Raw genomic sequence first — 23655 nt, forward strand, 5'->3', positions numbered from 1 at the left:
CACTGAGCCACAACTCCAGTTACTGTATATGTATCTTAATCATTTCCCTCCCAAAAAGTTTTAGAAAAATAGGGATTATGCCCTATGCATCTTTTGTATCCTCCACAGTACCAAGTTCAGTTCCTTGTAAATAGTATTTAGGAAATGTATGTTAAACTGAACTAATACTAAATTGGCAAATTTGTCTTTGTGACATTCCTTTTCTAATTTTGAAGTTCTTAATGGAAAATAACTAGATCAAAAAGTAAATACAAATGAATAAAAAGAATGTTAATTTAACAAATCTAAATTATATGGTTGTATCTCTAGCTGTCAGAGAAATGCAAATCAAAACCACCCTTAGATACCATCTCACTCCAGTAAGATTGGCAGCCACTATGAAGTCAAACAACAACAAGTGCTGACGAGGATGTGGAGAAAAGGGTACACTTGTACATTGCTGGTGGGACTGCAAATTGGTGCGGCCAATTTGGAAAGCAGTTTGGAGATTCCTGGGAAAGCTGGGAATGGAACCACCATTTGACCCTGCTATTGCCCTTCTCAGACTATTCCCTGAAGACCTTAAAAGAGCATGCTACAGGGATACTGCCACATCGATGTTCACAGCAGCACAATTCACAATAGCTAGACTGTGGAACCAACCCAGATGCCCTTCAATAGATGAATGGATAAAAAAAATGTGGCATCTATACACAATGGAGTACTATGCAGCAATAAAAAATGACAAAATCATAGAATTTGCAGGGAAATGGACGGCACTAGAGCAGATTATGCTTAGTGAAGCTAGCCAATCCCTAAAAAACAAATACCAAATGTCTTCTTTGATATAATGAGAGCAACTATGAACAGAGCAGGGAGGAAGAGCAGGAAGAAAAGATTAACATTAAACAGAGACATGAGATGGGAGGGAAAGGGAGAGAAAAGGGAAATTGCATGGAAATGAAGGGAGACCCTCATCGCTATACAAATTACATATAAGAGGTTGTGAGGGGAATGTGAAAATAAACAAGGAGGGAAATGAATTACAATACATGGGGTAGAGAGAGAAGATGGGAGGGGAGGGGAGGGGGGACAGTAGGGGATAGGAAAGGTAGCAGAATACAACAATTACTAATAGGGCATTATGTAAAATTGTGGATGTGTAACCGACGTAATTCTGCAATCTGCATTTGGGGTAAAATTGGGAATTCATAACCCACTTCAATCTAATGTATGAAATATGATATGTCAAGAGCTTTGTAATGTTGTGAACAACCAATAAAAAAAACAAAATTAAAAAAAAAAACAAAAAACAAAAAAACAAAAAAACAACCCCTATCTAAACCCTGGTGATCACTAATTTGCTTTTTCTTCGTATAATTTTGTCATTTCAAGAATTTGTATGAGTTAAATCCTGCAATGTGTATTTTTTCGAAGTTGACTTTTGTATTCAGCATAATTCCCTGATTTGTTAATGATTTTGTCAATATTCTTGCATGGAGTATTGGCTCCTTGTTACTGTTGTGTAGTACACTTTGTGTAAATGTACTAAAGTTTGCATTATCATTGCCCTGTTGAAACAAAAAAAAAATTAAATAAATAAATAAATTATATGGTTGTCTGAATCTGTTCCCTTATTCTTACCTGTTACTTCATCACTGTGGGTAGATAAAAGTTTCCAGATGAGATAAGGACCTCCGAGGATAACAGCAAAAAACAAAAATATTGGCCAAGATTTTGCTGAGTTAGCTGCTTGGTCCTCTGCACCAAGACAAGCCACAGTTCCTTCACTTTCTGCCCACAGGTCCTCATTCTCAGAGCCTCTTCTTAAACCCATCATCCACTGTAACCGTCTATAAAGATATCTTATAGTCCTAACTAATGCAAAAGCTGAAAAAACCTTTGTAAAGTGTATTTTTAATCGGGAGAAGTGATTTGCTACATCCAATACAGCCCTAAAACTGTTATAGACAGCTGAAAAAGTAGCATCCATCATCATACTGACAGAGGCAAAGGCATGTACAATACTTTCAATGGACTGAAATGCACCTCTGCTGCTTTCTTCAGCTTGCTGAACAAATCTACTGGGTGGAAGATCATCTACACGGAGGCGGTTATAGCCCAACCCATTATATCCATAACTATAAGGACTATAGCTTCCATAAAATGAATTTCCATAGGTGCCATATCCAGACGAAAATGAACTGTATGCAGGTCTGAAAGTGTTCACACTGCTGCTTCCTGTCTGCTGTGATGGCCTTGGAAGAATAGGTGGGGGCACTCTGGTAAGTGTTGGTTGTCCAGGTCTTGTCAATAAAGCAGGACCCAAGTCAGCAGATCTAAAACCAAGAATTATTGAAAACAGTTACTTAAGCACACAATAAATTAAATTCAAAGTAACTATTAAACATCTTCTATATATTTGTTTAATAAGCAGTGTTATGACAGATTCTACGTAAGGATGTTTTAGGGAGTAGTTACCCTTTATCTGTGATTTTGCTGTCTATAGTTTCAGTTATCAGCAGTCAATGGTGATCAGTATAGTACAATATTTTGAGAAACAAAGAAAGAGACCACATTCACATTATAATATATTGTTAAAATTCCTCTTCTAATTATTATTTATTGTTAAGCCCTTACTGTCCTTAATTTATAAATTTAACTTTATCATAGGTATGTATAGGATTTGGTACTATTTGTGGCTATAGGTTGTCCACTGATAGTCTTGGAATGTAAAGTAGGGGGACAAATTTAAGGATTAGTCTCTAATAGCCAGATGCTAAGAATCTCATTGCCAAAACAAATTTAAAAGAGGCTGACCAAACTTTATTTTCCTGTTCAGTTATTCTGACATTATTATCTTCAATCTGTGCCTTCTTAAGACTCTCACCCATTTCTTAAGATTAGTTACAAACAAATATTTGTCCATCCTTGTACCAAAATGATACTATCTTAATTATTATAGTTTAATAATAGGTTTTAAAATATATTTATTTTTTAGTTGTAGTTGGACACAATATCTTTATTATTTTTATGTGGTGCTGAGGATCGAACTCAGGTCCTTGCACGAGTGCTCTCCCGCTGAGCCATAATCCCAGCTCTTAATAATAGGTTTTAATATCCAATAAAAGAACGTCTCCCACATTGTTCATCTCCAGAATTGTTTTGGCCATTTGAGCCTTTGCACTTCCATATAAATTTTACAATCAGAGCTTCAAGTTCTACATCCCTCCCACCAAAGCCTATTGAGATGCTGTTAGAGATTATATGAAATCAACAGGTTAATCTGAGATGAATTCAACATCATTATAATATTAAATGTTTCAACCACAAATATCATGAAAACTATATTACTGAAGTCTTTTAAAGATGTTTCTCAATGTTTTAAAAATAACTTTAAGTCTCAATAATATTTTAGTGTTTACTATGTAAAAGTTTTTAAAGATTTGTTTCTAAATATTTGCTTTTTTGATGCTATTATAAATGGTATCTTTCTAAAATCATTTAGTTGCTGTTATATAGAAAAATGAATTTTCAAATATATGGTCCTTGTATCTAGCACCTTTGTTTTGGATCCTTTTATATTTTCTAGAATATCTGAAGTCACATCACATATGAATAATGATAGATTTATAATTTCCTTTTTTATTTTATATATATATATATATACACACACACACACACACACACACACACACACACACACACACGTGTCTGCCTATCTCTCTCTCTCTCTCTCTCTCTCTCTCTCTATTTATTTTTGTACTGGGGGTTGCCTGGCTTAGTTGCCTGGCTTAGCTCTGTGGTAGTGACTTAGGCAAGTCTCTCCCACAGAGCTACATGTACATCTCTAGGCTCCTTTATTTTATTTTGAGACAGGGGCTTGGCTAGGTTACTCAGGTTGGCCTCAAACTTGCAATTTTCCTGTTTTAGCCTCCCAAGTAGCTTGGAGTTTAGGCATGCACCACTGTACCTGGCTTTCAATTTTACAGGTTTGACTTACATCCTTGTTTCATTCTGACTTCAAAGGGAGAGTTTTCAATGTTATCATAAATTATGATGTCTGCTGTAGTTTTTTAAAAAAGAAATTTAGTAGTTTTCTATTGCTATTTTTTTTTACTATGAATGAACACTATTTTTTTTGCCATTATACATGTACTCTTTTTTGTATTACAATTCTTAATACACATATATACCACAAATTTTCATATCTCTGTTTGTTTATAAGATATGTTGGTCCCAAATTCAAATCTTCATACATGTATTTTGTATAAGGATGACCACAGTCATCTTGAGAGATGCTGGGAAATCATTTAACGATTTAATGAGATGATTTCCCAGCATCTCTCAAAATGACTATGTGATGTTTAGCTTTTATTCTCCTAACATGGTATATTACATTACTATACAAATGTAAAAGACACCCTATGTTCCTGAAGTAAAACCAAATGGGCTACACTGTATTGCTGGACTTTGTTTGGACCTGGACAGACACAGAGGCTCATTCCATAGTTTGGCTATTGTGAATTGTGTTGTTATACACTTGGATACGCATGTATTGCTATAGTTTACTAATTCTTTAGAATAGTAGCTAGCAGGATTTTCTCCCATTTTGTAAGTTCTCTCTTCACATTCTTGTTTCCTTTGCTGTGCAGAAACTTTTAAATTTTATGCCAATCCACTTCTTAACTCTTAAAATTATTTCCTCAGCTTTAGCGGTCTGAGAAAGTCATTGCCTGCCCTTATGTTAGGGTGTTGACACTATGTTTTCTCCAGCAGCTGCATGGTTATGGCCTAATTCTGAGGTCCCTGGTCCACTTTGAGTTAATAACTATTGTGCAGGGTGAGAGATAAGAATCAAGTCTCATTCTTCCACATAGGGATAACCAGTTTTCCTAGTGTTATTTGTTTAAAAGGCCTTTGGCACCTTTGTGAAAGATCAAATGCCTGTAGATATGTGCATTTGTCTATGTCTTTTATTCTGAACCAGTGTCTGTTTTATGCCAGTGCCATGCAGTTTTTTGTTAGTATAGCTCTGTAGTGAAATTTGAAATCAGATATTGTGATAGCTTCCGGCATTGTTTTATTGGCTGAGAACTGCTTTGGCTAGGATTCTTTTATTCTTCCAAATAAATGTTAGGACTTTTTCCAAGTTCTGTGAAGAATATCATTGGCATTTTGATGGGGACTGCATTTAATCTGTTTATTGTTTTTAGTAATGTGTCCATTTTAGCAATATTAATTCTGCCTGTTCATGAACAGAGGAGGTCTTTCCATCTTCTTATGTTGTCTTCAATTTCTTTCTTCAATGTTCTATAGTTTTCATTATAAAGATGTTTCACTTGGTTAAATTTATTTCTGGGTATTTTATTTATTTTTTGAGGCTACTGTAAATGGGATTATTTTCCTGATTTCTTTCTCAGCAGATTCCTTATTATTTAGGGAAGCTAACGAGTTTGTATGTTAATTTTGTAATCTGCCACTTTGCTGATTTAACTCTAACAGTCTTCTGATGGAACTTTTTAGTTCCTTTAAGTAGAGATTCATCTGCAAATAGTGATAATTTGACTTCCTCCTTTCCCATTTTTATTTGTTTCTTAAAATTTGCTTCTTTTGTCTAATTTGCTCTGGCTAGTATTTCTTATACTATATTGAATAGGAGTGGTGAGAGTGGACATCCTTATCCTGTTCCAAATTTTAAAGGAAATTCTTTCAGTTTTTTTCCCTTTTAGTATGATATTCAATGTAGGTATGTTGTATCTAGCCTTTATGATGTTGAAATAAGTTACTTTCATGCCTAATTTCCGATTTTTTTAAATCATGAATGGGAACTGAATTTTGTCAAAGGCTTTCTCTGTACCATTAAGATGATGGTGATTCATAAAATACTTGGGAATCAACCTAACAAAAGAGGTGAAAGACTTATACAATGAAAACTACAGAACCCTTAAGAGAGAAATTGAAGAAGATCTTAGAAGATGGAAAAATATACCCTGTTCATGGATAGGAAGAACTAACATCATCAAAATGGCAATATTACCCAAAGTTCTCTATAGGTTTAATGCAATGCCAATCAAAATCCCAAGGCCATTTATTGTAGAAATAGAAAAAGCAATCATGAAATTCATATGGAAAAATAAAAGATCCAGAATAGCAAAAACAATGCTAAGCAGGAAGTGTGAATCAGGTGGTATAGCGATACCAGACTTCAAACTATACTACAGAGCAATAGTAACAAAAACAGCATGGTACTGGTACCAAAACAGGCGGGTGGACCAATGGTACAGAATAGAGGACACAGAAACCAACCCACAAAACTACAACTTTCTTATAATTGATAAAGGGGCTAAAAGCATGCAATGGAGGAAGGATAGCATCTTCAACAAATGGTGCTGGGAAAACTGGAAATCCATATGCAACAAAATGAAACTGAATCCCTTTCTCTCGCCATGCACAAAAGTTAACTCAAAATGGATCAAGGAGCTTGATATCAAATTAGAGACACGGCATCTGATAGAAGAAAAAGTTGGCTAAGACCTACATACTGTGGGGTCGGGCTCCAAATTCCTCAATAGGACACCCATAGCACAAGAGTTAATATCTAGAATCAACAAATGGGACTTACTCAAACTAAATTGTTTCTCAGCAAAAGAAACAATTAGAGAGGTAAATAGGGAGCCTACATCATGGGAACAAATCTTTACTCCTCACACTTCAGATAGAGCCCTAATATCCAGAGTATATAAAGAACTCAAAAAATTAGACAATAAGATAACAAATAACCCAATCAACAAATGGGCCAAGGACCTGAACAGACACTTCTCAGAGGAGGACTACAATCAATCAACAAGTACATGAAAAAATGCTCACCATCTCTAGCAGTCAGAGAAATGCAAATCAAAACCACCCTAAGATACCATCTCACTCCAGTAAGATTGGCAGCCATTATGAAGTCAAACAACAACAAGTGCTGGCAAGGATGTGGGGAAAAGGGTACACTTGTACATTGTTGGTGGGACTGCAAATTGGTGCAGCCAATTTGGAAAGCAGTATGGAGATTTCTTGGAAAGCTGGGAATGGAACCACCATTTGACCCAGCTATTCCCCTTGTGGGTCTATTCCCTAAAGACCTAAAAAGAGCATGCTACAGGGACACTGCTACATTGATGTTCATAGCAGCACAATTCACAATAGCAAGACTGTGGAAGCAACCTAGATGCCCTTCAATAGATGAATGGATTAAAAAAATGTGGCATTTATACACAATGGAGTATTACTCTGCATTAAAAAAATGACAAAATCATAGAATTTGGAGGGAAATGGATGGCATTAGAGCAGATTATGCTAAGTGAAGCTAGCCAATCCCTAAAAACAAATGCCAAATATCTTCTTTGATATAAGGAGAGTAACTAAGAACAGAGTAAGGAAGAAGAGCATGAGAAGAAGACTGACATTAAACAGGGATGAGAGGTGGGAGGGAAAGGGAGAAAGGAAATTGCATGGAAAAGGAAGGAGACCCTCAGGGGTATACAAAATTACATACAAGAGGAAGTGAGGGGAAAGGGAAAAAAATACAAGGGGAAGAAATGAATTACAGTAGAGGGGGTAGAGAGAGAAGAGGGGAGGGGAAGGGAGGGGAGAGGGGATAGTAGAGGATAGGAAAGGCAACAGAATACAACAGACATGAGAATGTCAATATGTAAATCAATGGAAGTGTAACTGATGTGATTCTGCAATCTGTATATGGGGTAAAAATGGGAGTTCATAACCCACTTGAATCAAAGTGTGAAATATGATATATCAAGAACTATGTAATGTTTTGAACAACCAATAAAAAAAAAGAAAAAAAAAGATGATGGTGATTCTATTTATATGGTGAATTACATTTATTGATTTTTATATGTTAAACCATTCTTGCATCCTTGGGATAAAACTAACATGATCATGATGTACAATCATATCATTTGTTGAATACGATTTGCTAATTAATATTTATTAAGAATTCTTGCATCTAAGTTCATGAGGGATATTGTTGATAGTTTTCTTTTATGTGTCCTTATGTAGTTTGGTATAAGGGTAATACTGGAAGTATTCCATCCCTTTCTAGTTCTTGGAATAATTCAAGAAAAATTGGAATTAATTCTTAGTTAAAATCTGTAGAATTATACTGAGAATTCATCTGGTCCTGGGCTCTTGTATTTTGGAAGTTATTTATTACTATTTCTATCTCACTGCTAGTTATTGGTCTGTTTAGGCTTTCAATGTCCTCTTGAGTTAAAATCTGTAGAATTATACTGAGAATTCATCTGGTCCTGGGCTCTTGTATTTTGGAAGTTATTTATTACTATTTCTATCTCACTGCTAGTTATTGGTCTGTTTAGGCTTTCAATGTCCTCTTGATTCAATTTTGGCAAGGTTATACACGTCTAGAAATGTATCCATTTCTTGTAGGCTTTCCAATTAACTGGAGTGTAAGTTTTCAAACTAGTTCCTAATGATCCTCTGGATTTCTGTATGTTTGTGGTGATTTCTCCTTTTTCATTTCTAATTTTATTAATTTTGGTCTTTTTTCTTTTGGCCAAGGGCTTATTAATTTTATTTATCTTTCCAAAGAACCAACTCTTTGTTTCACTGCTCCTTTGCATACTTTTTTTAATCCTCTATTTCATTGATTCTGGCTCTGACCTTAGATATTTCCTTCCTTTAACTGGTTTTGCAATTGGTTTGTGCTTGTTTTTCAATGACCTTGAGATTTGTCATTAGGTTGTTTATTTGACATATTTCTAATTTTCTCATATATGCACTCATAGCTATAAATTTTCCTCTCAGAAGTGCCTTCATGAGTGCCAGGGATTCTGGTATGTTTTACCACTATTCTTCTTTGATGTGAAGAATTTATAATCTCTTCCCTGATTTCTTCTATCACCCATTCATCATTCATCCAAAAGGATACTGTTCAATCTCTGTTTTCAAGATTTCTGCACGTTTTTTCCTGGTATTTATTTTTAATTTCATTGCATTATGATCAGATAAGATGCAAGGGATTATAACATTTTAAAAGTATTTTCTAAAACTTGCTTTGTGGCCTAAAATATGATCTATTTTGGAGAGAGTTCCACAAGCAGCTGAGAAGAAAGTGTTTTCAGCTGTTATTAGATGAAATATTCTATAGATGTCTATTAAGTCAATTTGATTCATAGTAATTTTTAGGTCTTAATATCTAACTCTGTACTGAATAATATGTCTGCATGTTCTATTTATTGGTGAAAGGTGTGCTGAAATTACACAGTATTACTGCCCTGGGGTCTATCTGGGTCTTTAATTCAAGTAGTGTCTTTTTTTATGTGATTAGGTCCGCCAACGTTTGGGACATAAAGACTACTGTTATATCTTCTTGTTGAATTGTTCTCTTTCTCAGTATAATCTTTTTTGTCTATTCTGATTAATTTTGGCTTGAAGTCCAATATCCTATAATTTTCTTTTGTTGTAATGTTTTTGTACAATTTGGGTATTAGGGTTATACTGGCTTCTTAAAAAAAAAAAAAAGAATTGGGTGCTGGTGTGTGGCTCAGTGGTAGAGTTCTTGCCTAGCACATGAGAGGCACTGGGTTCAAACCTCAGCACCAAATTAAAAAAATGAAATAAAGATATTGTGTCCACCCACAACAAAAAAATAAATATTAAAAAAATTAAAAAGTTGGGGAGTTAAATATTTCCTTTTTTAATATTGCAGAAAAGTTTGTAAACTTCATCAGTGAAGTCTTCTAGATTTACAATTTTCTTTGTGGGAAAGATTTAAATCATGAATTCAATTCTTTTAGTACCATGCCATTCAAACTGTAGTCTGTAGACCAGTTTTAAGTTTGTGAACCAGTTGTGTGAATCTATAATGAGAAAAATATGGAAAATAAGATTGTTTAAATAATTTAACAGTGCTATTTTTTGGTGTTTCATAAAAATAATGATTGGCAATCCATATACTGTGAGAAAAACTGCTTTAGTAGTTATAAAAATACTTTTATTTTTTCTAAATTATACCTTCACTAATACCCCAAATCTCTTTCCTTCCTTTCTATGTTTCCATTCTTTTGTCTCTTTGTGCTTCTAGATATTCTCTTTCCAACTATACTCTAGTCCATTGTTACTTCCAGGGTCAATCTTCAATAAGATAAAGAGTTTACAACAAAATGTAAATCAACAAATCCTTTTTTCATAGATAGTTTTGCTATTAAGAAAATGCTAGTTGAACTAAATAGAGGGCTTAATGTTAAAGCTACATTCTGAAACAAGTTTCATATCTTATTGTGAACTGCTAGTATGTCCTTTGGGAAACAGCAGCAAGTCCACAGACTCTCAGTAGCACAGAACACATATGAAGCAGCAGTAGCAGTGTTCAATGTTACGAATTTTCTCTATAGTAGTATCTAATCTGTTGTCAAACCCAGTAAGTTTAATTTTGAATTTTAATTTTGTTTATATTTTTTGTTTTAGAATATCCTTTTCTGTTTAATAACTTCTAATTCTCTCCTAAGATCCTTTCTTTTCATTGTCTTTAATATATTAAACATATTTACTTTAAAGTCTGTATAGTAATCCCATTATTTAGAATCATTATAAATCTGGTTTTCTTTCTATTTATGTAATCTAATGTCTTTGTGTGTGAGGCTCTATTTTGCTTGTCTGTCAGATGTATGTGAAGAATTATAGCAATAATTTTAGGTTCTGGATGATGTTCTCTTCCTCCAAATGTGTTTCATTCTAAATATTGTATATTATCTGATTAGGATATAATAGACACTGGCAAAAATTATGGTGGGTTTTCTCATTAGTAATACTTAATGCACATATCACATAGACGATTGATATAGATTTTTTCTCACATAGTCTTGTACTGTTTCATAATTTTCAATAAATATCTTATTCAAAAATAATAGGAAATTAAATTTAAACATTCAATAAGGAAAAAAAAAAGCTTTTCTCTTGCTTTTTCCTGGCTTTAATGTTCTTTTTATAGCATAATAAGTGCATTTAGCATTCATGGTACATTCTTGTTTTCTCTTATAACCAGCACAATAACACTAAGCAGGTCTATGACTTAGAAGAACAAATGATATGTTTCAATGCCGAGTGTTCAAAGTCTTCTCCACTCAACTTCTTATTTAAAAATTTTAAAGAATACATACACACATTTTCTATGTAGTTCTATGATTTTGCCATATTTACTTCTCTCTCATTTTTTTTTTAAAGAGAGAGAGAGAGAGGAGAGAGAGAGAGAGAGAGAATTTTTAATGTTTTATTGTTTAGTTTTCGGTGGACACAACATCTTTGTTTGTATGTGGTGCTGAGGATCGAACCCGGGCCGCACGCATGTCAGGCGAGCGCGCTACCGCTTGAGCCACATCCCCAGCCCCTCTCTCATTCTTGTCTTAAACAAATTCTGGAATCATATGAAATTCGAGACTTGATACATTTCCCAATACCTCAACAAACATTTCCTAATAAAGAAAGACATTTTATACAAAATCATACTATTATCATCCTGTCATTGAAAATTAACCATAGTTTTATATCACACACATTAATAATTTTATATCATCTATTATCCAATTACAGTCAAAATTTATCCATTTCTTCCAAATGTCTTTATTTATAATAAAGAGCTTTGAGATTAAATTCACTTATCATAAAATTCTAAAGCATAAAGTCCAATGGTTTTTAGTTGCACACCACTGTGAATATACTATCATATTTACTTCTGGAACATTTTCATTACATTAAAAAGAAATTCTGTGTTCATTAAACAAAAGTTTGGGGTTACAGAAAATTTCAGGTCACATTTTTATCAACCAATCAAAACATTCTGTTTAAAGGCATCTTAATGTATATTGTCAACTCATTAAGAACTCATAACCAATACCTGTAAACTCATGCCTGAATGAAGCTTTCTTAACACATGTAATTTCTTCATTAGCATATCACAGTATTCTTGTGCTTTGAACACTAAACAGCACTTTGCTTCTGGGGCACTTTAAACAGTGAAATTACCATAAAAAATAAGAAAAACCCATGCTAAGCAGACTGTGAAATGGACACCTGTTTACACCATGAGGGTTGAAATAAGAACTGGAAAGATGTTTTGTTTCACTTCATTTGAATGATAACTCCAGTCTTTTTCTGCTCTAAGCATGTTGACAAATGATTGTCAGAGTGTTGAGATGATTGTCAGAGTGTTGAGAGTATTAATGTGGGCTTTACAAATAAATTTCACTGATTAGGACAAGTTGCAAATATGGGATCTACAAATAATGAGGATCTATGGTAAATGGACCCACGTATCATGTAGTATTTTGTGAATGGCTTTTTTCACTTACCATGTTCCCAAGCTTCAATCACATTAAAGCCTATATCAGTTTCAAGTTGAGTATCCCTTACCAGAGGAGTTTGGAATATTTGCTACATGTAATGAGATTTCTTGGGGATGGGATTAAGGTCTGAACATGAAATTCACTTAAGTTTCATATGCACTTTATACACCTTTCAAATGCACCTGCATTTTGACTGTGACCAATCATATGAGGAAGTGTGGAATTTTCTACTTGTGTCATCATGTCGGCACTCAAAAAGTTGGATTTTGCATTATTTTCAACTATAGATTTGGGATATTCAATCTGTACCTCATTATTCTTTATTTCCAAATTATAATTATCCATGAGTTGATGGACATTTGTACTGTCATGAATAATGACACTCTGTTCATTTATATATGAGATTTGTATGGACACATGTTCTCATACCACTTGGGTACATATACTTGGGAGTAAATTTCTGGGTCTTACAGTAAACACTGTGTTTAATCTTTGGAAGATCTGCCAGATTATGTTCCCAAGAAACTGCACTGTTTTACAGTAATATGATGGTTCTATCTATCCTTGCCAAAACTTTTTATTATTATTATTTTTATTATTACTGCCATTCTAGTGGGTGAGAAATGGTATCTCACTGTGGTTTTGATTGCATTTCTCTGATAGCTAATGGTGCTGAGCACTTTTTCAGGGTTTATCGACTATTTATTTTTTATTTATCAAGAAGGAGTCTCACCATGTTGCCAAGGCTAGCCTCAAACTCAGGATCCTCCCATCTTAACCTCCCAAGCAGTTGGGATTACAGGCATACACCACTGTGCTCAGCTGTTTACTTGCCATTTAAAAATCTTACTTGGAAAAATAATATCGAATAGTATCTACTCAGACACTTTGCCCAATTTTTTCCCCCAATTTTAAATTAAACATTTTATTTTTTATATTTGGTACTGAGGATTGAACCCAGGGGTGCTTACCCACTTGAGTACACCTCTAGCCCTTTTTATTTTGAGACAGGGTCTCACTAAGTTGTTTAGGGTCTACTAAATTGCTGAGGCTGGCTTTGGCCTTGAGATCCTCTTGCCTCAGCCTCCCAAGCCACAGGTAACTGCCAGTTTACCTGGCCTAAATTAGCCTTTTTATTTTTGCCTTATTATTTTATTATTGAACTGCAAGAATTGAAATGTCTCTTACTATTTTCATGAACAAAAATTGTTAGTTTATGCACTGTATTTGGTTTTATCTTCTCATTCTCTTGTGAACTAGAATATTTTTTTTAGAATGTCCCTAACTTTTTTAAAGTCTACCCAGTTTTTTTCCTAGAATGTCCTACCATTCTAGATTTGTGTTTCCTCAAAAATGTTAACATGTACCTCTATCCTCTATAATTTCTTTTTTTTTTTTGAGAATTTTTTTTAATATTTATTTTTTAGTTTTCGGCGGACACAACATCGTTGTTTGTATGTGGTGCTGAGGATCGAACCCGGGCCGCACGCATGCCAGGCGAGCGCGCTACCGCTTGAGCCACATCCCCAGCCCCCTCTATAATTTCTATTAGACTAAGGATTTACCCAAGGGTTTGATTACAATCAAGTTCAAATTTTTTGGCAAGAATTATTCATGGGTGACGTTTACTTTATATTATACCATATTAGGAGGCACATAATGCCAGATTGCCTCTTTATTTGTGAGACTAAGTTTGATTGTCTGCTTAAGGTGATAACTATCACTTTTTCCCATGAAAATACATTTTTCCTTTTCTAATTAGTATATAATCTATGGGATGATACTTTGGTTCCACACAAATATCCTATTTCCCAACAATTGTTCATCTGATGGTTTAGCATCCACTCATGATTTTTGCCTAAGTAAATAATATATGTGTAACTCTAAAATGGTAATTTTCTAGTCCAGGCTAATGTATTAACAGCCTTGAATGATATTGTAAACAAACTAATAGAACTCTTAACTTTTTTTCTTTTACTGAATCCAACATTTAAAAAATGGAGCAAAACTTAACAAAGATCAGTGGATGCCAAACAGTATATTCAGACTTTAATTAACAGTTTTGCTCCAAACTAGAAGCCATAATAAAGAAAATAGAAAAACAGACATATCTAGATTTAATACAAGATAAATGTATCTATGAAACAGAAACACAACAGAAAAGCATATAGGAAAAAACGATAAAGCAACAGGCCTACTCAGTTCTGGGTCTGGAATCAGTGACAGAATTCCAGTTACTAGGAAATAATAAAAAAGGAAAACACTCCACTCAAGTGGAACTAGTTTACTGTCTGAGGCTTGGGAGATAAGACATGTCACCTTCATTTCTAAAAAGAGGTCATAAAATTTGCTGCCAACCGTTTAAAATTTTTATAAAGTTATGGACCTAAGAAAGAGTGACTCTGATACATCCTCAAGTGAGAATATGAAACATGTTAACTACTATTAACTCTTAATCTAATCCATTGTTTTCAAACCTGAGATTTTTATGGGAGTGGGTGCTAATGGAACAGGTAGATGGAACAAGAAATTTAGACAAGAGAGGAAAATGTGAAGAGAAAAAACAGAACTCTAAAATTCTACTCAAAATGAGCTTATCAAAAATGCTACAGACATGAAGAGATTAAAAAAATCAAGAAATCAGGCCAACAAAAATCAACAAGAATAAAAATTCATTCAAGGAAAAACTAACAGTTCAGCAAAGATTCTAGATATGTTTAAATATATCACAGAGATAAACACTGCAAGCAATATCATCTGTGAAAAAACTCATATGAATTAAAAGCATCTTAATAATGAAAAAAAATCTATTAGAAATCTTAAAACATGATGCCCACAGCAACAGCAGCTATCTTGCAACTACGAAACAAGAAAAAAGTTTAGTTGCTATAAAAACAAAGTTGTAAGGAGTAGAGTAGAATTATAGAATTTGGGAATTTCACTTGAAGTAATGGTAGTCTAGGTAATTAGACTAACACTACAACTGAAAAAAAAGTAGAAAAGCTAGGAAAAAGATAGAAAAATGTGTGTGTAAAGTGTTAGTGAACAGGCACTGAGGAGTTTTACAGTCAAGATCCACAAGAAAAAACCCAGAAAGCAACATTTTGAGATGTTTCTCCAGGGACCAAGGCTAATTCAGGAAGATGGCTGATAGGATGAGAAACTGGGCAGTGTTAGTTAGAATCCCTGGGTTAAGAGGATAAACTAGAGTTTAGAACTCTTAAAGAGGAGGGCTACAGTACTCTCACACTTCAGACTGGGACCTTAAAGGGCTATATGCTAGGAGTAAGGGTGAAAAGGCTAACAGAAAATAAATTAGCCTTGGTAAGAAAACCAGTTTCAAATCAGCTCAATCCTAATTGGATTAAATTAAATCTAGATTGCTAGTGACTAGCCATTTTGGTCAAAAATAAAAAATCTCTGAAGGAAGACACTATTGCTAGTCCTCAATTGACTTAAAACTATCTATATGTGACATCCATCTCCCATTAAAAAATAATTGGGCCTACATTATGATAAAATTATGTTTTTTTAGAAGAGCAATATCAGATAATACAAGAGCTCTATAGGGAATCTAGAAAAGGAATTAGAGACTTTAAAAAACTGTTTAATAAAAAAAATTGACAATATTGGGATTTTTCAGCATAGAAACCATAAAGCCAGATCAAACGGATCTAAAACTAAACACTATATATACATACACACACACAACACTCCTCAAAACCAAACCTAACTCAAACAAAAAATCCCTCTGAAACATGAACTCAATGACTAGCTTAATAGCCTACAAGGTATATAAAGAAATACAGGGTATATATATGTAATTTGATTTAAAGGAGTAAAGAGAGAATAGACAGAAGCAATATTTGAAGGGACAATGGGTGAAACTTCTCTCAAATTAATGAAAAATATCAAAATCAGATTTAAGCATCCCTACGAATACCACTCAGAATAATACAAAGAAAAACCATACCGAAACCCAATAAAGTATAATTGAAAACCCAAAACAGAAAATCTTGAAAGCTGCTGGGGGTGGGGTAGGGGAGCTGGGTTCTTTTTAAGGAAGCAAGAAAAAGCAGACAGAAAAGAAGGAAGCCAGGAAAAGTTCAGTTCCCTTGGTGACAATGTTGAGACAGCAGATCCCTATGTTTCTTGCTAACCAAACAGTAAGTGTCTTTAATTGTTCAAAGCACAGTAAGATATTGTTACTTTTAGCAGAAACTATTTCTGATAAGTGTCTAGTGGGAGAATAAATGGGGGAAAAACTGTGCCCAAACAATATTTAAAGATGTAACTCATGAGAATTTTCCTGAATTAAAGAAAAACATGAATAAGATTAAACACTGTAGAGGAGGAAAAAATATGTCTATATATTATTACCCAATACAGCATAATAACATCAGAGTTAGCATATAAAATCTTAAAAGCTACAAAGGGGAAGATAATCTGTCTATAAAAAAAATGACAAATTAGGAATACATTTCTCAGGCTGTAAAATTCTGAAATGAAACCAGAGTAGTACAAAGAAAGAATATTTCAATTTCACCTAGAAACATATATACAAAAGTCTTAAAATAATTCAGGATTGCACATAAAACAATAACTAATCAGAATTCATCCAAAAAGCAAGATAATTCAGTTTTAGAAAGTTAGTACAGTAAGCAATATTTTTATATTTTAAAAATGCATATAATCTTAACAGATACAGAAAAGCATTCATAAAATTTAATACTCTTCAAATAAAAATCTGAGTGGGGCTGGAGTAATGGCTCAGCGGTAGAGCGCTCGCCTCGCATGTGCAAGGCCCTGGGTTTGATCCTCAGCACCACATAAAAATAAATAAGTTATTGTGTACAAACTACAAAAAAATAAATATTAAAAAAAATCTGAGTAAGGTAATGAGAATTTAGACAGGGATCTATCAAAAACAAAATGTAACCATTCCAATGGTAGTCAGTACCAATACAACAATGCTGGCTAACTCTTGGTTTAGCTGTAAATACCAGAATCATTTATATGGAATGAGACAATTTCAACCAAACCATTAAAACGAATTAAAGAGTTTTGACATTATTCATATTTATACTGAAAAAATATCAAGCTGGGCTTGGTGGTGCATGCCTGTAATCCCTGGGACTTGAGAGGTTGAGGCAGGAGTATTGAAAGTTCAAGGCCAGCCTCAGCAACTTAGAAAGACCCTCTCTATATATTTATAAAATAAAATAAATAAAAAGAAAAAGGGCTGGGGATGTAGCTTAGTGTAAAGTGCCCCTGGGTTCAATACCAAAAAAAAAAAAAAACGAAAAAAAATTTAGTATTCTGACACACCAGTTAATAACCAAATGGAAAGTATAAAAGAAAAGATCACATTACAACAGCAACATATATACACACATATAAAATCTAGGAATAAAATATAAGAGAAAGGGCATTATGGAGATCTTTATGACAATTAATGAAGGCAAAAAAAAAAGAACAAAATTCTCACCAACTGTACCTTACACACACAATAAAAAAGAGACTTATTTGATGTATAAATTCAAGAAAACTTCCAGTAAGTCTTTTCATGAAGATTAAGTGTAATTAAGGCAATTTTGAAGAACAGCAATGTGTGGAGCCTCTTGACATAAATACATATCAAAACTAATTAGTTGCAGCAGGGCACACAGGTAGTCCCAGCTACTTGGGAGACTGAGGAAGGAGAATGACTTAAGACCAGGAGCCTGGTGTGTATGTGCATATATGAAGCTCTAATTAGGGCAGTGTAGTGCTAGCAAAAGAACAAATAGATCACTAGAAAAAGTAAGATAGTTTCCCCCAAAGAACTACACACTTAAGAAAACCTGGTATGAGACAGATGGCATTATAAACTAAGATGGAATATATCCAGTAAATAATGCTCGGGTGATTAGTTATGCACATAGGAAAAAAAAACAGATTTCGTACTTTACACTGATTTCTGTACATCAAAGCCAGTTCTAGGTGGATTAAAGATCAGAATGTGAAAAACACAAACAATATGACAATTTGGGCTATATTAAAATTAAAAATCTGTACAAAAGTAAGCACAAATATAAAGACAAGCCACAGACTGAAAGATTAGCAAAACACAATGATGTACTCTCACAAACTGATAAACAAAGACAACATAAAAAATAAAATGAAAAAATATTTTCATTAAAAAATATTTTTAAAAATATTACTGCTTAGTATGTTTTTAAGCTTTAGATGATAATATGTACACATATATATGAAATAAAATGAACCTAAGTACTAAAGTTTAAAAACATTTTCCGATACACTAAACACAAAATAGAGACAATAGTTACTATTGAAAAGAAGAATGGCATAGTTTATCTTTAATTTTTAAAAAATCTGGTAGGGCTGGGGTTGTGGCTGCGTGAAGCACCACATAAAATAAACAAATAAAATAAAGGTATTGTGTCCATCTACAACTAAAAAAATATTTTAAAAAATCTGGCAAATATTAACACTTCTCAAGGCTGGGTGGTGAATACACAAGCATTACCTTACACCTGACCAGTCTGTGTTTTTTAAAACATTTCATATTAAAGAAAAAGGGGAAATCGTTAATTTTATATCAACAGAACCTTAACATGCAAAAATGAAACCTGTATCTTCCAACAAGCAGTCTAAATGAGAAAAAAGAATCACTCATTAAAAAGATGGCAAAAGTGTTGACCTTACTTAACAGAAATAATTAAAGCTATTACTTGTTATGCATCTATCATTAAGTAGTTATTGTATTCAAGCACTTTAGCGTGTAAATAAAAGATTACAAGATTTCAGAATACAGAATAAATACATTTCAATACATTAGGGATTTGTATGAGTTAGGACAATCTACAAGAGTATACAGGAATCATGCCACTCGAATTAAGATATCCATTTATCCAGCAGAAAAAAAAAATATGATCGTGAAACTTCTAATTCTGTATGTTTCAACCTTTTAAAAGTTGCAGACCAATTTGGTGTTGACTAAAAACAAAACAAAAACCTATAGGCCCTAGAAAAATACCTTTCTGTACAGAAAGGCCACTCCCAGACCATCCACAGATTTAGAATTCCTGCTTTAGAGTCTGTCTCCAAATCTCAGTCGAAACATTAGCTGAGTTATGCTGGAAAAGAACGCCAAGTTGGACTCCAGTTGCGTAAAAGTGACCTTTTGGGCTTTCACCAACTTCTCCTAAGGTTGTAAATAGCTTTTCACTAATGACTTTTGCTCTCTATCGATGCGGGGGCTGCGCAAACGCGGCTCTCAACTGCTATAGTACCAAAGTCTGACGCTTTAAAGGGGGTCAAGCAGTATTGCTCCCGTCCTGCAAAAACAGAAAGGCAGGAAGCCGCCCCCTTTTCTTACAAGCTACGGCACCCAGCGAGACGCCGAAGAGCTCTAGGGAAAACGTTGCCGTCGGATAGGAAACAGCTGTCAGACCTCGAAACCCTCTCCGGAGGCGCCCGGGTCCTAACTCTACCCCTCCACCCTCCCAAAGTAGGAGGCCGGGAGAAGGCGGGGGGAGGTATCTCCCCCTAATAACGGCCTCAACTGCCGCCAGCCCAATCCTCGCTCCGGCCCACCAAGCTCGATCCCGAAAGAGTCCCACACTCACTGGAAAGTGGGGCCGGGTCCCGGTCCCGGCCCAGCTCCTGGAATTCGGCGGGTCTCCCAGGGTTTCGGGGGAGGGGGAGGCTGAGACGCCATCTCTCCGCCTCCGCTCAGCTCCCGCTCCGCACCGGGACTGTGCAGGCCCGGGTACACCAGCACCTCGAGCGTCAGGCATTATAGGCAGAAAGCCGAACTCTCCGCCCCGCCCACTCCTGCAAGTCAGAGCAGGCTCGTGGTACTTCGCCAGGTGCGACTAGAGGGCAGGCGGATACCACGAATCCATGGGAAGAAACACCATTTTCTTGTTTACCCTAGAAAGAGTTTCTGTTCTAAAATTGAGGAGTAAGTGTTCATCGATATTTCTGGTAGCGGCTACACTGTTCTAGATGCAAAGTCCCACGAAAGCTTCTCTGGGACTGGACCTCTCCCGCTGGATGTGAAGTCCCACGCACTTTTGCCGTAGTGAGGGAGGCAGGGTGTGAGGCTGTAAGCCATCAGTGTTGCAGATTTCCCTATAAACAAACGGGGGAGAAGTTCACTCATTCCTCACCAGAGAGGCCTGGTACTTTCGTTCTAAAGCTCTGGTTTCCTCGGGGAACAGAATTGCTAAAGCGCAATAGGTGCGTTGTCTTTAGTCTTCCCGGTTCCCTTGGAGGGCCGGAAGGGGTTAAATATTAGGCTCCGGGATCTTGGGAGAAGGTAAGGCGGGGATGTCTGAGGTGAGGGGCTGCGGACCCGGTGCTAGAGAGGTGTCCCTAGAAGGGCTCGTTTCCCTACCGCTGGAGTGGCTTTATTGGGAAGGGTGAATGCGAAGTTTCTTGGACCTGAGCGAAGAGGGTAAGGGCTTACTTGGCCAAAACAGACTCCAGGACCGGGGGTGGGGGTGGGGGTGAAATTTCCAGTATCCCAAGTTAGAGTCCATAGCTGAGTTTGTCTGCTGCTCACTGAAGTCTTCAGCACCTCCTTCCCTAGAAATCCGCATCCCCTTACCACCGAGGAGTGACATTCGTGTGTATGGAAACTAATTTTAAAAGATCTCGCGGTGTAAGGCGGTTCTGTTGCAACTTGTTCCAGAGGGGGTTCCCCCCTCCCTTTCCCTTTCCCTGTAAAACAAATAGGTAATCAAAAAGCAAGAATCCTAACAACTGCAACTAATACTGGAAAACTTTCAGCGTGAGACGCTTTCTTCAGGGCTTGTTTTCAAAGATAATCTAATATAGCACAACTGATTTCATGTGAAATCCTATCATTTCATTATATTAAGAAGAAATAACCAAATTTAAGGCATATTTCCTTCTTTTAATGGGCTCCAGAAGTCGCTAGATATTGCTAAATGAGAATGGTGTTAAGAGGTTTGTAAACCATAGCTTAATTATTAACATATGCTCGAGTTTTTTTTTCTTGAGCGTTTTTAGACTTCAAATTATTCAGGACAGGAGGTTTTGTAATTCTAAACAGGTTTGGGAACTTCTAGAGCCAGGTGATCTTAATGTGTCATTTGCTGACAGCATGATACCTTTATTCTAAGTGAACTTATTGGAGAAATAACATTCAGTCTTTAAGCCAAGAGGAGAGAGAAAAAATCTGAATGTAGCTATGTGAGTGCCCAAGAAAAGCTTCAGTAGGACGTGTCTTTATAAAGCACCTACTGAAGAAAGTGTATTTGTTTCTCTTTTTGAATTTATGATTTTAATGGAAAAGAGGAGAAAAAAATAATGGGTTAGACAGAAACAGTTTCTCTGTGAGGGTAGCCAGAGGGATGCACTTTAAATGTTTATATTCAGGCCCTCACAGAATCTCAGTCCCTTCTTAGCATCAAACAGACTCAGTGGGCTGGGGTAAGGGATTCTGATCCTTGTAAAGAATATTGATTTAACTACACAGTTTCTTTTTTTAAAATTTGATTTTTATTTTTAGGTGGATACAATATCTTTATTTTATTTGTTTTTATGTGGTGCTGAGGATTGAACCCAGTGCCTCCAACCCAGTGCCTCATACATGTGAGGCCAGTACTCTACCATTTGAGCCACACCCCCAGCCCCCACAGTTTCATTTTTTTAAGAGGCTGTTCTCCCCACATTTGAAGTACTTTCTTGAAAGTACCCTGGAGCTCAGATTTACTTAGGTAACCCTGAATAAATATTTACCAGTCCTGATGTCTGAAAGTTTTCAATCATGTGTCCAGACAAGCTTGTCTTCTTCCTGATAACTCACATATTCATGAGTTAGAACCTATGCAGAAGCAATCTGTTTTTTGTAATGTGGCTGCTGAACTGCTTTTTATAGTGAAGAGAGCTTCAGAATTATATAACTGTTTCCCTTGTTATTTTATGTTAAGAATCAACTTCTCTTGATTAGTAGCCACAAACATTTAGAAACTTGTAAGTAAGTAGTGAGTTTTCAAGGGTTGTAAAGCACACTAATTATAAGTCTTGTATCTCCATAGTATGCTGTTGGTAAGTACTTCATTCTCCTACATATTTTTATCAAGTTTATTTGACCTACAAAATTATACAAATCGAAAGGTACTGTGGTCTTATCTAAATGACCGTAATTATACCATTTCACATTACCATAAATTCATTATATCATAAAATATCACTAGTTCATGGGCTGGGAATATAGCGCAGTGGTAGAGCACTTGCATGGTATGTACAAAGCCCTGCGTTCAATCCCCAATACTGTATGTGGATTGAATCCAGGGGTGCTTTACTACTGAGCTGCAATCTAGGTTCTTTTTATTATTATTATTATTTTGAGACAGTCTTGCTAAATTGCTGAGGCTGGCTTCAAACTTGGGATTTTCCTACCTCAGCCTCCCAAATCCCTGAGATTACAGGTGTGTGTGACCATGCCCTGCTAACTAGTTCATCATTTTAAAAGTGATATAGTCTGATTCACTAATCATATTTATTTTTACCAAACATACAGTGATTAGATAATTTTGAATTTTTGGTACCCTGCCTTCCTTGCAACAAGAGGTTTATATTGGATTTTTCCCCCATTCTTTATGTAGTTTATGAGTTTATTCAGGTTGCAAAAATTGGCAACAGTTTAGGCAAATAATTACTCTCAAATATTTTTTGAGATTTATTTTTGTTGGAGGTTTTACTCATGGATGAAAGGAGGAATTTGTTTTCATTTTGCTGACCACTAGTTGACATTAGCTGTTATAGCATCAAAATAAAGTTGATGTTTTTGGACATTCTGATCAATTTGTCTTAATACTTGATTGCTAAACTATCATTAAGGCTAGCTAAATGTATATATAATGTAGACTGATCTGAATTTTTTCCTAGCAAACTCATTTTTAATTTAAAAGTTTAATGAATTAGCTACTTTGTTCTCAAATAGTACTGAGTGGTTCATGCCTGTAATCCCAGCGACTCAGGAGGCTGAGGCAAGAGGATCTAAAGTCAGAGGCTAGCCTTGGTAACTAGGTGATACCTTGTCTCAAAATAAAAAGAGTGGTGGTGGTTGGTCATGTAGCTCAGTGGTAGAGTGCTTGCCTAGCATGCACCAGGACCTGAGTTCAATCCCTAGAACCAGTAAAAAAAAAAAAAAAAGGAAACAGTTATTCTTAGTTTTTTTTGATTGACTTGCTTATAATGATACACTTTATCATAATCCAGAATGCTAACCCAAATTTCTTGACAATTAGAAACATATTTTATCCTTTTTTTT

At 35.2% G+C, this 23655-nt stretch overlaps 2 protein-coding genes across 6 annotated transcripts in view; one reads left to right on the forward strand and one right to left on the reverse strand.

Moving 5' to 3' along the window:
- Pex13 (peroxisomal biogenesis factor 13) overlaps window positions 1–20206 on the reverse strand; it is a 29177-nt gene extending 8971 nt beyond the window's left edge. The window contains exons 1-2 of the mRNA XM_005322040.5: window positions 19976–20206; window positions 1624–2318 (exon numbers count right to left, since the gene is read on the reverse strand). Of these exons, the coding sequence (XP_005322097.2) occupies window positions 1624–2318; window positions 19976–20067 (787 nt within the window). The 5' untranslated portion in view covers window positions 20068–20206. The remainder of the gene's footprint in view (window positions 1–1623; window positions 2319–19975) is intronic.
- Window positions 20190–23655, forward strand: part of Pus10 (pseudouridine synthase 10) — a 90580-nt gene continuing 87114 nt past the window's right edge. Inside the window, exon 1 of one of the 5 annotated variants that reach the window (XM_078029139.1) lies at window positions 20190–20313. The gene's annotated coding sequence lies outside the window, so the exon portion shown is untranslated. Of the gene's footprint in view, window positions 20314–20370; window positions 20809–23655 lie in introns of those variants that run through there. The other 4 variants (XM_040271349.2, XM_013357136.4, XM_078029137.1 and 1 more) reach the window with 4 other exon arrangements.

This window comes from Ictidomys tridecemlineatus, chromosome 12 (assembly GCF_052094955.1).
Source record: "Ictidomys tridecemlineatus isolate mIctTri1 chromosome 12, mIctTri1.hap1, whole genome shotgun sequence".
Classification (NCBI taxonomy): domain Eukaryota; kingdom Metazoa; phylum Chordata; class Mammalia; order Rodentia; family Sciuridae; genus Ictidomys; species Ictidomys tridecemlineatus.